The sequence below is a fragment of the Ctenocephalides felis genome, unplaced genomic scaffold (genome assembly GCF_003426905.1).
Source record: "Ctenocephalides felis isolate EL2017-DRISC unplaced genomic scaffold, ASM342690v1 CF-g0.4_SCAFFOLD_03571, whole genome shotgun sequence".
Lineage (NCBI taxonomy): Eukaryota > Metazoa > Arthropoda > Insecta > Siphonaptera > Pulicidae > Ctenocephalides > Ctenocephalides felis.
The window spans coordinates 39,128,618-39,146,774 of record NW_020539725.1 but is presented as its reverse complement, the minus strand read 5'-3'; the positions used below and the strand labels follow the sequence as shown (position 1 = coordinate 39,146,774).

Below are 18,157 nucleotides of genomic sequence, written 5' to 3'. Positions count from 1 at the left end.
TAAAAAAAAAATTTTTACTCATTTGCTAGTTCGGGCGATTGCGACAACATTGTAGATTAATAATATTTTTATTTTTTGCATTTCGAATGCTAGGAGGGCTGAAATCATGTCAAGACTGAGGTGCCAATTTTTTGAGACCTCCCACTTCATCAGCTGCCAGTTTTTATAATTTTCAACTTTTTTATTTTTAAATTTTTGTTTTGTATTTTAATAATATTAATAAACAAGTGGTAAAAAATGGACAGTAAAAACATTCATTGCTTTCTTTTACGACACTTTGAAAATGGCCTAAAATTCATCGCTCTACACCCCCTTAAGGTATGGTGCCAAGCGCCACTAGTAAAATTGTGTGTGAGAAGATTTTTCAATCTTTTAGCTTGTGGTTTGCATAATGGATCATAATCTTCTCGAATGGAGCACGGCCTATCCAACTAAGAACTAAACTTGTATAATGCGGCCCTTGATTCGAAATCTCTGACTATTTCTGTTATAAACTATCGTGTGAATTCCGAATTGACAAAAGGCAGCCAGTCGCGCAACTTCCAACCGCATTCGCAATTCAGTCTCCGAAGAGCCGCGACGCCGCGCACATGCGCGCCCGCCCGACCACCGCGAAGTGGGGCACTGACCTGTGGAAGGAACTATCGATTGTTTCCCTTTGTGTTTTACTCACAATAATTCATGTTCTGTCAACTGTGTCATACAGTTGGCTACAGTGAAGATCAGAAATCAGAAATGTTGATGTGACATAAAAATCTGGACGAAGCGCAAAAGTGACCAGGATAATGGAGCTCTTTATCGGTCTGCTGAACTGCTTCGTGTCCTTCGTGATAGGAGCTCTGGTCACTGTAGCATTGCAGTATTATATCTTCATGAAGTATGTAAGGAGCGAACCCGTTATAGATGCTCCTAAGAAGCCGGCAGCTGAAAAATACTGTATGCCAAAGGTAATGTTATTCATACAAAACTTGTTTTGTTGGCTTGTTGATCCGTTAGTAAAATACGGCACGCTACATTATGTTTTTATAATCGACAGCGAGATAAAGCCTTATTGCATAACAATATGCAATTAAATTGCTGTGTTTCCTGTGTAATCTTGTAATACCGTGCGACGGTAAAAACTTATATGCACTAAAAAATGTTAAATTTCAATAACTTTTCATCACGTTCTTCAATAAATTAATAGTAAAATATATCACACATGTAAAATCATGTTATAGTGTAGCTCATGATGAGGATTAAATAAAGGATTTTGTCAATTATTTTTAAAAAAAAAACAATAATTTATAAGATGGGAATTTATATGATGTATGTGACCGTTCTTTTCGATTATATATGCATATAAGAGTACTCATTATGTTTTTTTGTCTGAATTCAGTACAGATTTGTTCAGTATGACTATGAAAATCCGGTTCTAAGCAAAAACATTGCATTCTTTCGGAAGTATCAGTTTTAAATAAAATAGATTAAGTTATTGTTATAAGTAGTTTTAAGTTCTATTATTGACCTTAAATTTGCAAAATTTTAAAACCGATTTTCTTTTTTAATTTGAAAATTTGCTTTATTTGACTTAAATACATACATTGATTTTTACATAAAGATACAAATTGTATACACCTATTCTGGGAATGTCATATAAATATATATATATATATATATATATATATATAGATAAATATATATATATATATATATATATATATATATATATATGAGAACAATATTATATTATGATAGTATAATGATATTCCCAGAATAGGTGTATACAATTTGTATCTTTATGTAAAAATCAATGTACGTATTTAAGTCAAATAAAGCAAATTTTCAAATTAAAAAAAAATCAGTTTTGAAATTTTGCAAATATTAAGGTCAATAATAGAACTTAACTACTTATAACTATAACTTAATCTATTTTATACAAATGCCAGTTACTCTGGGAGTATATATATAAATATAAAATTTAATCAAATAATTAATAATAAGTTAGATAATTTCTATTTTTAAAATGTTTTTAATCTACTTCAAATGTGAATTACTTTATATATGGCCCCAATCATGTAATTAGAAAATGTCTTCAAAATATTTAGATTTAATTTCTAATAGCGTTTCGTTGCATATCTTTTTCAACAATTATCAAATATAAAGAACAATGCTATTATTTAATATTATGACTTCTTCAACGTGTTTCGACGCGATTTAATTATCAATATGATTCATACAATATGCCACCTGCTATAATTTTTTCCCTGTTAAAACATGTAATGATAATAATAGTTTTGCTAATAATAATAATTATTATTATATTAATAATAATATTTTTCGAAGGTAGGCTTACCGCGTGGTATATTTTTATTACGGTGCCTTAACTCAGAATTTAATTTTTATAATATTTGTGAAGTTTTTTTTTATTATTTCGTTCAACATCTATAAAACCATCTGCGTTCTTGTCGGCCTCAAATTTCTTCTTCGAAATCATTGCAATGTGTGTACCGTAATATTAATCTAATTAAGTTTTCTCTTTATTCCAAATCTTTTTATTACTCCTAAATAATTGCTTTTATAATTCTGTTTTCTTTCTTTTAATATTATGAAGGAATCATAAGATATTATGTATTGTGACTAAAGCGTCATAAACTTATATGTACCTACTAAATTTTTTAAAAAAGCTTATTTTTTTATTTGTATTTGTACAGAAAACAAATACATATTTATAACACATCGTAAATTATGATAATCTGCTGAAGCTTATGATATCTTAATGAATAAAATTATATAACTTTTTGGTAACTTTTACCCAATATTGTAAGCAATTAAATGAATTCATATTGGATTGTATACAGCTGATTAATAAGAAATATTTTTAACGTACAGGAAGTTTTGGAGTGCCTCAAGTCATGCGATGCAAGTGATCCTCAGATGCCAGTGGCAATCAACCTTTTGCTGCAATTTCTTTTTCATGAATTGCGGCACAGTTCCAGGGTGCGTGGATGGTTTTGGCGTAAGCTGGACATGGAACTTGATGAGCTGATATCAAAATCTACCACAGGGAGACTTTTCGATAAATTATCGGTGAAGATAATAATTTTGATTATACATTTTAATAATAATGCTAACATTCAGAGATCAACTACGCAATCTATACTTTTGTGATACTAATCATAGTGTCTGATTAAAAAAAAATAAACAAAAAATAATGTTAATTAATGAACAAATGTGTCGAGTGAAAATTTTAAATCATCGTCGAATCAAAATTTATGAAGAAAATTTCAATCTAATATTTTTATCTATAGAGAAATTGGTTGATATAGAATATCCCGTTCTGCATTAAATTAGAAAAAATCATGTTTATCATTTCAGTTGAGAGATCTACATTTGGGCAGTCAATTTCCAGAAATCCGAAATGTGCGAGTGGAAAATGTCAGTCTTGATGAAACCGAAGGTCACATCGATACACTAGATTTAAGCCTGGATTTGAACTACTCTGGAAATTTTCAACTTGCCATTGACGCAAATATGGTGTTAGGAAAACGTGCTTATCTTGCTGTGAAAGGTATTATTAAAACAAGTTGAAAGTTGTAAAATTTTATAATGATAATATCTTTCTTAGTGATGAGTCTACTGGATATATGTAACTCTTTTTACGTTGTGAATGTATTAATTTAATATATCTGTATTGAGTCTAGTGAAATGTTAGATGGATGCTTGCAAGAGATTATATAGAATGATTCACCAAGATTTATTGCTTTGTACTTGCCCTACTTTTCATACCGATTTGATTTTGCGTAATCGAACATGAAGAACTCAAAATGACGTTGAAACTTTCTTTTCAGAACCAAGATAGAGTAACCAGTTTGATAATACACTGACTTAACATCAAAATAATATTGGTCAAATAATTTTTCAGAGATTTTTACGATTGTATTGTACTGGCCAGGGTATTACTCTTTCATATAACCTTACCTAAATCGCTATAATTGCCAATTAATATTTGGTGATAAAAATAAGGCATAAAAGTACATAATAATAAACAGCAATTTGGACTAGTCAATTTGATCCCAGGTTTGACGGCCAGCAGTCGATGTCAAGCAGTATGATACCGTATTTCCCCAAAAATAATTACATCTCAAATATAATCTCAGGTGAAAATTGCCTTTATATATACTAGCTGGTAAACGTTGTTTTGCTAAGTAATGTAAATTCTAATCATTTTCTAGAGATATTCCGATATTCCGATATTCCGAGATTCAGATATTCAGATATTCCGATATTCCGATATTCCGACATTCCGACATTCCGATATTCCGATATCCCGACATTCAGATATCCCGACATTCAGATATCCCGACATTCAGATATTCCGAAATTCAGATATTCAGATATTCCGATATTCCGATATTCAGATATTCAGATATTCAGATATTCAGATATTCAGATATTCAGATATTCAGATATTCAGATATTCAGATATTCAGATATTCAGATATTCAGATATTCAGATATTCAGATATTCAGATATTCAGATATTCAGATATTCAGATATTCAGATATTCAGATATTCAGATATTCAGATATTCAGATATTCAGATATTCAGATATTCAGATATTCAGATATTCAGATATTCAGATATTCAGATATTCAGATATTCAGATATTTTGATACTCCGATATTCCGATAGAGCTAAATGTACAAAAATGGCAGTTTTTGAGAGAACTAAGCGTTCGATTTGAATGATTCAAAGAACTTTCTGCTTGTTTTAACATAATAATTGCTTTTGGAAAAAAAAATGTTATAATTTTTTTTTAATCTTTTTTTTCTTGAAATTTTTAAGTTACGAAGTTTCAAGTAAACATTCGATTAATTAATGACCAATTATCTGACTACGTTCAGTAAAATTGCCAGCTACTTCATCATTGTAGAAATGTATTTTTTTGATGTCTTTCAAAAATTCGTTATCTACACCTTTTTACCCTATAGGCGGGGTAACTTGGAACGGCCAGGTGGCAAACACGTTTAAAACCTTATTTTAATTTAAAGGTATTTTACAAAATAATTACATTTTTAACTAATGCTAAGAAACTACCGACGAAAGAAAATAATTTTATTATGGATTTTCAAAGATTACCGATATTTTGTCAATACAATCAAACTGGAAATTTTATATACTTTCTATAGAAAACATGGTATGATCCAATCCAAGTTTTTTTTGGTCTTTCGACTTATATTGTCGTAAATTTTCACGTAAAACTTCCTATTAAAAGTAATTGAACACCATCTATTGTTTTATTCAAATTACGCTTCTACAAAAATTTTCAAATTAAAAATGTAAAGTTTCTACGCAAGTTTGGAATAATATCTCACTTTTGGACTTTCTCTGGATTGGCACGAATTTTTCAAGACTAAGACTGGCCAAATCGGTTTAGCCGTTTTCGAGTTTTACTTAGACATTTGAAAGAGAGCTCCATTTTTATATATAAGATATATATATATATATATATATGTGTGTGTGTGTGTGTGTGTTTGTGTGCATGTGTTTGACCGCTGAGTGTCCCTCTCAGGAAAAATACCAGACTATGACCTACAATAAGATAGATAGTCCATACAACACGTACTTCTGATCCTGGTTTAAAAAAAATCGATTTATAACCTGTTTTATATCTAGTATCTCACAAATTGTCACTGCTCTATTACATATCTCAGTATTATTTCTTTTGTTCCTTAATATGATTTTTTTTAATTAGTGCGCCATATATCTGGAAGGGCGCGATTGCGGTTTACTCGTTTGCCTTACACGCATTGGTCATTTAGTTTTTATGAAGAGCCTACGATAGATTTAGCAGTGGAGTCGCAGTTTCAAGGCAGACAGATGCAAAGCAACGTCACCAGCTTCATAAGTAATCAAATTAGGAGGGCCATCAAGCGAAAGCACACTTTACCCAATTATAAAATTAGGTAAGTCACATTTGATTTTATTTACTATATATAGTTATATTTGTTTGTGTATGCTCTCTTTCTGATTGTTTTATACAGTTGCTACTACTAACTGGCAGTTTTTTCTATAGAAAAACTGAATTAGTAACAATAACTTATTACTATCCTTAAATATTCTTATAAGCAATAAAATCAAATTAAATATTGATGAATATATAACTTATGTTGAATTTTATTATTATTATTCAAACAAAATCTGCAATATGTGTTTTATTTCAGATATAAGCCTTTCTTTACAAGAACTGATCCCGGCCAGTTAGAGATTGATGAGAACATAATTGTTGAAGGCCTTCTCGAAGTAACGACATTGGAGATTACTAGATTATCAATTACTAATCCGAATATAGATCAAATATTTTATACTATGTGTATAGACAGTATTCCTTGGGTTTCTTTATCACAGAAGGATGACCAAATAAAAATTTTATTAGATGTGATAGTTACGAAAACCAAAGCTCAACAACTAGGAATAGTTTTCAAGCAAGAGTGTATGGATAAAAGTAACACAAGCGTTGTGATAGAGACCATTGTGCCAAATAGCCCCGCGTACGATGCAAAATTATGTAGAGGTGATATAATAATTTCGATTGAGGGCAAACCAGTTACCAATACAAACCAAGTTGCTAAAATAGTAAAATCTATCAATTTGAGTATGTTTACCATTCGTGTTGAAAGAAAATTGACGGATGTTAGTCTGCATAATAGCACAGAAAATATAACTGTGCAACATTTTGAACCACCAGAGGTGAACATATCTTTAGCCAAAGAATCAAGTAACAAAGACGGCACAGAACCTGTGGATGCTGGTAAAGGAAAATCTAGACATAATAGCAGAAGTGTAGAAAACTTAACCAAAATTTCTTTTTATAAATCTAATGAATCTGTACAATTATCTTCAAGTTACGGTCTCAGAAAAAGAAATTGTTCTTTGGATAAAACTTCCAGTGACAGCAGTGCTGGAACTACACCAACCAGCAGTTCAACTGCAACTCCTTTAAGGAAACCACATCCGATGGCTTTGGAACGATTAAGCTTTAGTGAAAGTTATTCGATGAATTCTAGTAATAATATAAAACAGTCCATTAAATGTTTTACATCAAGTGATCTTCCTGTGAAATCTGTGTTACCATTTAATAACGTTTATACATTTGAAATGTTTGAAGGAGATGTGTACTTAAACATTAATGTTTGGGGAAAAAATCATGCTTGTGAAGGTAGTGTTTTGCTCGGTTATTTGAACATTCCGTTGACCACAGTGATAAACAAATGCCAAGATTCTAAATTGGGTCATTATTTGAAATGTTACTCATTGCTTCCTTCAGAATTTTTACCTCCAAATAGGTACGTACACAAATGAGGAATAAGTTAGTATAGTAAGTATTCAATCGTTATATTAATTGATAACATATATTAAGCATATGTGTAGGCAATAAATAATATCATTCTACCAACTTCGCTTCACCATCATTAGTACTATATCCATTCACAAGCCAAATTAAAATTTAAAAAACACTATTAACATTAACAAATCCAAGCGGTATTTTATATTTATATATATATGTATATATATATATATATATATATATATATATTTCATCACAATTAACTTATTATATGTTCTTTTTTCAAATTGTATCTTGATTATCTTTAGTTGTATTACTACCACAAAAAGAAGAAGAAATACTATTTTTATAATAGAATTGAAACGTTTATTTTCCAGGCACAAAATAATATTACATTGTAATTCACAATTATTGTATTAGGTTAAATGAAACTGATTTTTTAATTTTAATCGTGGCTAAATTTGACATTTTTTGACAAACTGTTCTATTATTTTCTTGTTATATTAATAATATCGGTATTTATCACAATAATAATCACGATAAGCTTTAGTTGATTAATAGGATGTCTAAAATGATGTTTCACCAGCATAAATGTTTTATCTGATATTCAAAAATGTTAAATTCAACATGTCGATGAGTTTCGTAAAATATTTTAATTTAAATTCAATTAATCAATGTAAGCAATTTAATTTAATTCAACATATTTTTCAATTTAGTCGAAGTAATCCAATGTCTTCCCAACCTGGATATGAACCATGCTTGTGCTATGGTGATATATTACTATCATTCTTGTGGTCGTCAAGTATAGCAGAAAAAAGCTCTGTCGCAATTCCAAATATTAAAAAGCAATTATTCAAGTCTTCGCAAAATACTGCACCTCCTGATGTTAACATTCCTTCGGCGGTAGTTCAGAATGATACCAAAAAACATGACTTTATTAGAACACATTTTCATAGAGCTACGCAATGTGATTTTTGTGGGAAAAAGGTATAGAATATATGTAATACATATTTTAAAAAACTAATGTAGTATCTTGCGCTTTACATATATGCTGTGCATATAGGATTTATAAAACTCTTGCATGCAATTCCTAATTACAATGTTATTATATGATATTTTTCAGATCTGGTTAAAAGATGCAGTTCAATGCCGAGATTGTGCAATGTGTTGCCATAAAAAATGTGTTGTTAAGTGCCAAGCTGGTGCACCTTGTACTAATGCATCTACAACAAGACCAGTTGTAGTTCCTAAGTTCCAAATGACCGAACAGCAATTTGAGGTGATTAATTGTGAAAAGATGCATAAAAAATTAGTAAGATTGTAACTAGAATAATGAAGACAGAATGGATACAAAGGGTTGCATATTGTTTTAAAGTTTCATAGTTAGATTTTTTGTATAACGATTTAATCTAAAACATTGAAATTATATATTTCGTGCGTAGTTGTACCACCATTTAAGTGTATACTTTTTATTAACTTCCCGAAGGAGAAGTTTATGTTTTCATAAAAAAATCCGACTCACTAATTTTATGTTTTCTCGACGTTTCAAGCCATTCTGAATCGAATGAGACCACATTTGGAAAAAGTATGTGTATGTGTGAACAGATCTTTTGCCGTAAATCGACGTTTCCTCCAAAACGGATGGACCGATTTCAAAAATTTAACAACCGATCGATGTATCTCGATGAGGACTAGCGTTTCTGAGTTTTGTGCGACAATCGGCCGGTCCGTTTCTTTGTAAATTGCAGAAAAGTGAAAAAGTTTTCGTCCACGTTTTAGCCCGCAATTCTGAATCGATTTTGAAAATTCAAAAACAATTTGATAGATATTGGTTTGGAATCGTGCTGATTAGTTTTTGGTAAAGATCGGCCGGGCCGTTTTCTTATAATGAAGTTTAAAAAAAAAAATCGACGATTTTTATTATTTTTTTTAACGGTAGATACCATGGTCTTCTAGATCATACTAAAATATTACGGCCTTACAAAAAGCCGTTTAATTTTGAAAATTCTTCAAAGTTTACAAAAATTAGTATTGTTTTTTGGCATTTGCCAAAATTAGACCTTTGATCGACGTTTTCTCAAAAACGCCTGAACCGATTTCAGAAATTTAAAAGCCATTTGATGTATCTCAATAAGGACTATCGTTTATCAGTTTTGTGAGACGGTCTGCCGAGCCATTTTCTTTGTAATTTGAAAAAAAGTGTTAAACTTTTCGTCCACATTTAGCGTCAAACTACCGAACCGATTTTAAAAAATTAAAACCTGCTTGAAAGATATTAGTTGGGAATGATACTGATTAGTTTTAGGTAAAAATCTAACGAGTCGTTTTCTTGTAATTAATTGTTGAAAAAAAAATTCAAGCCGATTTTTATGGAACTTTTTTTGCGATATATATCATGGTCTTATACAACTTACTGAAATATTGCGGCCTTACGACAAGTAGTTTAATTTTAAAAATTTATCAAAGTTTGAGAAAATGAGTAGTTTTTTTGACGTTTGTTAAAATTAAAATTAGATGATTTACTTGGTATAACGACATAGTACTTGGTATTGATGAACATACTAAACCATTAAAGTTCTACAGAAACTGGTTCATATAACTAAAAACTGGAAAATTATAAAAATTATTGATTTTTGAAAATTTGCTTTTAGAAAATACTCCAAGTTAATGAGTTTGTTCGTTCTCAATTAAGTGTTATAAATCCGCTCGGTATACTTTTAATCACTTATAATTTTTTTTTATTGATTAAGTGGATTATTTACACATATCGGGAAGTTTATGTAACTTGCCTCAAGGCAAAATACCAATACCAACTAGTTACTTTTAATTAAACGGGCTACGTTTTTATTGAGATTAAGCTGAATAAATGGAGTATTACTATACTTCAGCTTTCAAAAATAATATAAAGTTAAAAACAATTTTACATCATTTTATAAATGAAATTTTCGTCATTACATATTTTCACAAAACGTTCTTTAAAAATACCTCTTTATGAAATCTTTCTCTTCGCTAGAAATGTAATAAATTATCAATTCTGTTATGAATTTTTAAGGATAATATTCCTGACGAAGATGTATCTGGCGTAGATACATCTCTTGGCGTTGACGAAGCACAAGATGCAACACCTGCCGGTGACGGAAAATCGTATGATTTTGCGATTCATCGAAAAAGTTTTAGCGGTCTGCTACAGGCCACATTGCCTCAGACTATTACTCAAGGCGTTAAAAGAGTCAATTCTGCAAACAATTTATCAATACCTGGTTCAGGATCCAGTAAGGATGGATCTGGTAGTAAAAGTTTACCACCATCGCCGCAGCACACACCAAGGTACTGAAAAAAATTTACTATGTGTGAATCATATTTATTGTAAATTAAAGCTATGTAAAGTAAATTATTTTTATATTATTTTAATACTTAAGGGGCACAACTAGTGTGAAAATTTCAAAAAATCGAATTTTCAATTTTTCCATATTTTGATAGGTTATACCTTTTAAAATACCATACCAAAATTTTAAATCGATATCTTAAATAGTTTTGGAGTTACAGCCATTTAAAGTGTATATATAGTATATAGTATAACGATCATTTAATCTTTAAACGCGCTTTTCTCGAAACAGCATTTTCTGAATTTGCTGCAGCGATTACTCAAAAACAAATGATCCGATCACTATCAATTTTTTTACATGTTCTTTATATAGTTTTCCGTGAAATGAACTATCGATTTTTTTATCGGATCAAAAATCGAATTTTGGCAGTCCAAAAACGACCAAAATCGCCCGTCATTTTGTCAATTTTTGATTTTTTTTCTTCATCGTAGTTCATTTTACAGACAATATTATCTAGTTTAACAAGTTTTATTTTAATTATCTCAAAAATTTTATTATGTATTCTTAAAACATGTATAAATATATTCCTAAAATTTTGAATTGATTGATAGAGTAGTTTTTTTAATATTAATTTTCAAAATTCACCTGTTTTAGGCGATCACACTAGTTGTGCCCCTTAAAGTCGTTCTGTGAATGTATTTCTCCTACTTCAAATTATCAGTTTTAATTATAACTTATTCCCTTAGAATTATTTTTAATGTAATTTTATTTATTTTATTAAGAATTTAATATTAGCAAAAGTCCTTTATATACAAATTATTATTCGGACTGCTAAAATAACTAGCATGAAAATTACTAAATTTCTTATTTCATACATACTAACCTTTAAACCTAATCTTTATAATTTATCCATGCACAATAATTTTACCTAAAACACTTCTCTTGTAATTGGCTATGGTAAACTAACTTGGGGATTATAAACAAAACATATTACCCAATTACAATCAGGAAACAATCTCTGGTGTCCGTCAGCTCTAACCCATTCGACCTTTGCCCTGCTCTTCTTGAGCACTGCGATGTGACTGACAGTGAGAGCGTTGCTGCTGTCGTAGAACCAATCCTTCAAAATCATTTGCAACAAGAAGATATCATGAGCCTAGCCAAGGATTCTGCCAAGGGATTACATTCAGATCTACCAGGGCCAGAGAGATTGGACAAAATTGGAGCAATGGTAATGAAATATTTAGTTTTAATATAAATATCACAACTAAACTAGTATTGTATGATTGAACATTTTAAACATAAAACATTTCATTTGTATAGACAAAATGAAGAACTGATGAAATTTTTGGTAAAGCAGGTCTAGCGGTTTCGGAAATACAATAAAAAATGAAAAAAATGCTATTTGGCGGACAAAAATGATCATTAGACATATGGAAATCAAATTATCACATATTTTATAGATATTTTAATAATAATAAGAAATTTTGTTCACTTTTCTATGGGTTCCGTTACAATGTTTATTCGTTATACTGCGACGCAACGCCCACGCGCTTCGATATTTTGTTTCTACGCAGCTAAATTATCGCGATTGCTTTGAAAAAACTAGTGGGGCGCATGGCATCGTGCCTTAAGGCAAATTGCTGGAACTTTCCGTATCAAAAATTATTATTTTTTAAAAAACGAATAACATTTTTGAAAAAAAAAATCACTTCGAAAAAATTAGATTTTTGAGAAACTATAAATTGGATAAAAAATTACTTTTTTTGAAAAAAAAAATTAAAAAAAAAAATTAAAAAAAAAATTAAAAAAAAATTTAAAAAAAATTTAAAAAAAAATTAAAAAAAAAAAAATTTTGAAAAAAAAATGTTTTCTTTATTTTGACATATTTTGGAAGATCTGAACTTTTTTTCAAAGCAATCGTACTGCTTTAACTGCATAGAGACAAAATATAAAGCCCGTAAGCGCTGCGTCGCTCTCTAACGAATAAACATTGGTACGGAACCCATAGAAATGTAAACAAAATTTATACTTATTGTTAAAATCTCTATAAAATATCTGATAATTTGATGTGTACATGTCTAATGATCATTTTTGACTACCAAATGGCATTTTTTTTTACTTTTTAACTTCCCGTAGGGCAAGTTATAGTAAGCGCAAAAAAATCGAAAATGAAAATTTTTATATATCTTTACGTTTCAGAGGTTTCTGAACATTTTGGCATACCTTAGAAAAAATGGATGTATGTGTGTGTGTGTGTGTATGTGTGTGTGTATGTATGTATGTATGTGTGTGTATGTATGTGCGGATACAAATTTTCGTCGACGATTTCGGGAACACGGATCAACCGATTTGAATAATTCAAAAAACATTCGATTCGTATTGATAAGGAGACGTGCTGATTCGTTTTTGGCGAAGGCAGGTCTAGCCGTTCCGAAGATACGGGGCAAAAAGTGCCAAAAACGGTAACTCAGTTTTTAAGAGAATTCAAAAAGCATTTCACTTGTATTGACAAGATGAACAATCGATAAAATTTTCATGGAGGTAGGTCTAGCGGTTTCGAAGATATGGAGAAAAAAGTAAAAAAATGAGCCATTTGGCGGTCAAAAATGATCATTACACATATGCACATCAAATTATCAGATATTTTATAGAGATTTTAACAATAAGTATACATTTTGTTAACATTTCTATGGGTTCCGTACCAATGCTTATGCGTTAGACGGCGGCGCGGCGCTTACGCGCTTTATATTTTGTCCCTATGCAGTTAAAGCAGTACGATTGCTTTGAAAAAAAAGTTCAGATCTTCCACAATATGTCAAAATAAAGAAAAAAATTTTTTTTCAAAAAAAAAAAAATTAAAAAAAAAAATTTTTTAAAGAAAAAGTAATTTTTTGTCCAATTTATAGTTTCTCAAAAATCTTATTTTTTCAAAGTAAATTTTTTTCAAAAATGTTAATCGTTTTTAAAAAAATAATAATTTTTGGTACGGGAAGTTTCAGCAATTTGCCTCAAGGCACGATGCTTTAATTGCCTTAAGACAGAATTCCACTTACAGCTAGTTTCTATTCTTTATAATTAAATGCTAGTGAAATAGAATTTTCAATTCACAGGTTTCAAAATTGCGCCGAGCTTTGGATTGCGAAACGTCTCATCAAACTAGAAGTAGCAACGGTCGATTGTCGGAGGCCGAGAGAACGAAACAGGCGTTCATCGAGGGCAATCGGGACGCGCGAGTTCAGGCGCTGTCTGCCCTCATGCTGCACTATTGCGCTGCTATGCAACACGCTCAGGAACAAATGGAAAAGGAAGAAATCGATCCTGAATGCGCTTCCAACATTAATGCTGATCATCAACATTTGTAGAATACAATGGTGCATTTTGAGATGTACCTGCGGAATGGAATTCTTCTTTAAGTATTACAAATTATTCTTTTTGGCGAGAACTTTATAATTAGTGACATATGATTTCCATGAAAATAATAAGACCGAGTTATTGAATTTGAACTATTAATTGAAATTAGGCATTACGAATATAAGAATTACATTTTATCATATTACAGAATAAATTCACTTCAGCATTAAATTTAACAATAGATAATTTCACAGACAAATAATTTGAGATTAATGTTAAACATTTTAGAAATTGTTCTCACTTCTTAATTTTTGTCGATTATAAACAGTGATGATGTGCTTTTTTTACCGGAACGCGTGTATTCAATGATTCAAAAACTGGTTAAATTAAAAGCGAAGAGATTTTTTTGAAAAAATATAAAACTGAACATAAACTGTAATTAAACTTGCTGGATTTGAAATATGGCCATGGTTTAAAAAACTTAGCGAAATCCGATAAAGCATTTATAAAGGTGCTTTTGTACCACAATATATTTTGGTAATGAATATTTTTGCTGGGATATTTTTACATTCGATCAGAGAAATAAACATTTAGTATCAAAATACATATCATTTCTCTTAGAGTATATCATATTGATAATTTGAAATAATATAGATTTATTAAATAATTATTTAAAATATATATAGTAGTAATAAAATATTCAATAATTAATAGTTTTTATTTCTGCAATTTTATGGTTTTACTAAATACAAATCGTTTAAACGTATTTGCTACAGCAAATGGTAAGAAACACCTATCTTGTTTAGATTTTTTTATTTTTGTATTATGATAAACAGAATATTTTCATTAAAAATAATTATGGTTAATTTAGATCTGTGTATTAAAATGTGATAAAAATAATCATTTTAGCAATATTATATAGCTGAAATAAAAATATTTTGAAATAATTTGAATTAACGTTCGATATCAATTTTGCGATAGCATAATTTCTTCATTATATTTAATATTGATGAATAATCCAAAATAAACTTATAAAATAAAAAAATCCTTTCTTATGAATGTTAGTGCACTTGAATATATTGCCTGTTAATGGGTTGTAATCCATTTCACTTACCTTTTTTAAGATTTCATATTACAACTTCTCCAGCTCACTGTTTAACTAATTTCTACAATTATATATTAATTATAAAAGCAATTAATAGGTAAATGGTTCAATAAATGATTTTCTTGCATTTCAAGAAAATACTAAATAGAATTACATACGTCGACGGCTACAATTATACGTTATAGCCATCGGTTCATTAACAAAGCCATTAGTTTCGTAACGAAAGTTACATAATTTTCACATGTTTCTTGTACATCTATTTCGTATCGTTTTTCTTGATATTCTTATTTTCCTTCTTTCTCTTCTTTTTCTTCTTCTTTTTGTTCACTTTGAGCTTCAGCTTCAGCTTTTCTGGTTTAAAAAAATAAAAGTTCAGTTGGATTTCAAGCAACATGTAAGGCGAGTAAATCTGAAGATATTGTTTTTAACAATAACAATAATACTATTTGTCACATTGAATTGCACTATCGATGTTTCAATAATTAGTACCTCAGCATAATTATTAGCATGTTTAGCTGATATATTTTCAGCAGTAAATTTAGTTTTCAACATTGAAATGAACCGTGATTTGTTGTGACTACTTGCGAGGAACTGCTAGTGTTAGAACGAAATATCGAGTACTGAGTAAATATCGATACTTTGCGGTTGATAGTGAGATGATAGTAAGTACTTTTGCTATCGATTTTTTAGATCGATCTATTTGCCAATGTCTGAGGCTTTTTGAAATGAAACGGCTTTTTAAAGTACCAAAATGTTTTATAAAAACATATTCAACAATAAAGTATGATTATTACAAATAACAATATTCCCCAATTTCAATATATTAGTATTTCAATTAAAAAAGAATCGAAATATAATTATTTCACATAATAATACTCATCAATTTCAATATATTAGTATTTTGCGTAAAAAAGAATCAAAATCTAATTATTTCAAATAATAATACTCATCAATTTCAATATATTAGTATTTTACATAAAAAAGAATCGAATTATAAATAATTATTTCAAATAAATTCAAAATAAAAAATACTAATATATTGAAATTGGTGAGTATTATTATTTGAAATAATTATATTCCGATTCTTTTTTTTACGCATGAATACTAATATATTGAAACTGATGAGTATTATTATTTGAAATAATTATATTTCGATTCTTTTTACGCAAAATGGTTTTTCCCCAAAAAGTTTTTTTCTCAATTTGTTTTCCAAAAAATTTTTTCTCCAAAATTTTTCCCCAAATTTTTCTCCAAGTTTTTTTTCCAAAAAAAATTTTTTCCCAATTTTTTTTTTCTCAAAATTTTTTTCCCATTTTTTCCCCCCAGAAAATCAAAGACTATTAGTCCATAGTTTTTTTCCCAAAAAATTTTTTTTACAAAAAAATTTGTTCCCCAAATTTTTTTTTCCAAAAATTTTTTTTCCCAAATTTTTTTTACAAAAAATTTTGTCCCCAATTTTTTTTTCTAAATAAAATTTTTCTCAAATTTTGTTTTCCAAATTTTTTTTTTCAAATTTTATTTCCTATTATTAGCTATGAATAGATGGCGCTGTTGGGATGTATAAATGTTGGTACTAATGACAGCGTGAACATAACCATAAACAAGAGAATATAATGCGTATAATAAAGAACGTAGTGTAATTAAAGTAAATAAATAATTAAGAGAACATTGTGTTTTAATAGAGACGAGTAGAGTTAACACTATTTTTTTCTAATTTTTTTTACCAATTTTTTTCCAAAAAAAATATTTACCAAATTTTTTTCCAAAAAAATTTTTTACCAATTTTTTTTTCCAAGGAATTTTTTTACCATATTTTTCAAAATTTTTTTTGACGAAAATTTTTTTTAAAAAACTTTTTTCCAAATTTTTTTTTGACAAAAATTTTTTGTCCAAAAATATTTTTCTAAAATTTTTTTGACCAAACATTTTTGTCCCAAAATTATTTTAACCGACATTTTTTTTTCAAAATTTTTTTTCCCAAAATTAGTTAGCCAAAAATTTTTTTCTAGATTTTTTCCCAAAAATTTTTTTCCCAAAATTTTTTTGACCAAAAAAATTTTTTCCCGAATTTTTTTGACCAAAATTTTTGTTCCTAAAATTTTTTTTGACTAGTTGGCCAAAAATTTTTTCCTAGAATCTTTCCCAAAATTTTTTTCCAAAATTTTTTTGACCAATTTTTTTTCCAAAAATTTTTTGGCCAAAATTATAGCCTTAAATTATATATAGTATATTAGTAATATATAGTATATTATAATAGTCATATAGTCCATGGAATTGTTCTGTTCTTTTTCAAAAGTGAAGGAAAGATGTTCATTGAAAAAGTTAAAGTTGTGAAGTAAAAGTTCAAAGTTTTCAACAGGAACACAAGTAAAAATATCATCAACGTATCTGTAATAAAATTGAAGATCTAATTTGCAAGAATTAAACACTCTAGTCTCTAAATTGTAAAGATAACTCAGCAAGTGCTGGAGATATAGAATTGAAACTTTGAATCCAACGACCATTTCAATTTCTAAATTTTTTTTGTTACACCTATGGGCTCTTCTATATCTCCAGCACTCGCTGAGTTATCTTTACAATATTTAGAGACTAGAGTGTTTAATTCTTGCAAATTAGATCTTAGATTATATATATAAAAAAATTTTTTACCAAATTTTTTTTTCCAAAATTTTTTTGACCAAAATTTTTGGACAAAAAATTTTTTCTCAAAAAAATTTTGTTCAAAAAAATTTTGACTTAAAATTTTGACCAAAATTTTTTTTCCCAAAATTTTTTGGACCAAAATTTATTTGACCAAAAATTTTTTTGACCAAAATTTTTTTGACCAAAAATATTTTTCTCAAAATTTTTGGACAAAAAATTTTTTTAACAATTTTTTTTTCCAAAATTTTTTTGACCAAAAATTTTTTTTTCCAAAAATTTTTTGTCCCAAAATTTTTTTGTCCAAATTTTTTTTCCCAATTTTTTTATGACCAAAATTTTTTTCCAAAATTTTTTAACCAAAATTTTTTTGACCAAAAGCTTTTCTTCCCAAAATTTT

The 18,157-nt window shown here is 28.7% G+C and overlaps 1 protein-coding gene across 1 annotated transcript; it reads left to right on the top strand.

Annotated features, from left to right (window-relative positions):
- The first annotated feature begins 632 nt into the window (after positions 1 to 632).
- On the top strand, positions 633 to 14,135 carry LOC113385007 (PDZ domain-containing protein 8). Its single transcript, XM_026622805.1, has 10 exons — positions 633 to 947; positions 2,872 to 3,069; positions 3,358 to 3,550; positions 5,740 to 5,950; positions 6,209 to 7,330; positions 8,049 to 8,319; positions 8,456 to 8,611; positions 10,385 to 10,659; positions 11,667 to 11,889; positions 13,772 to 14,135. The coding sequence occupies exons 1-10, from the start codon at positions 786 to 788 to the stop codon at positions 14,021 to 14,023; spliced, it is 3,063 nt and encodes a 1,020-aa protein (XP_026478590.1). The 5' UTR covers positions 633 to 785; the 3' UTR covers positions 14,024 to 14,135.
- Positions 14,136 to 18,157: the final 4,022 nt, after the last annotated feature.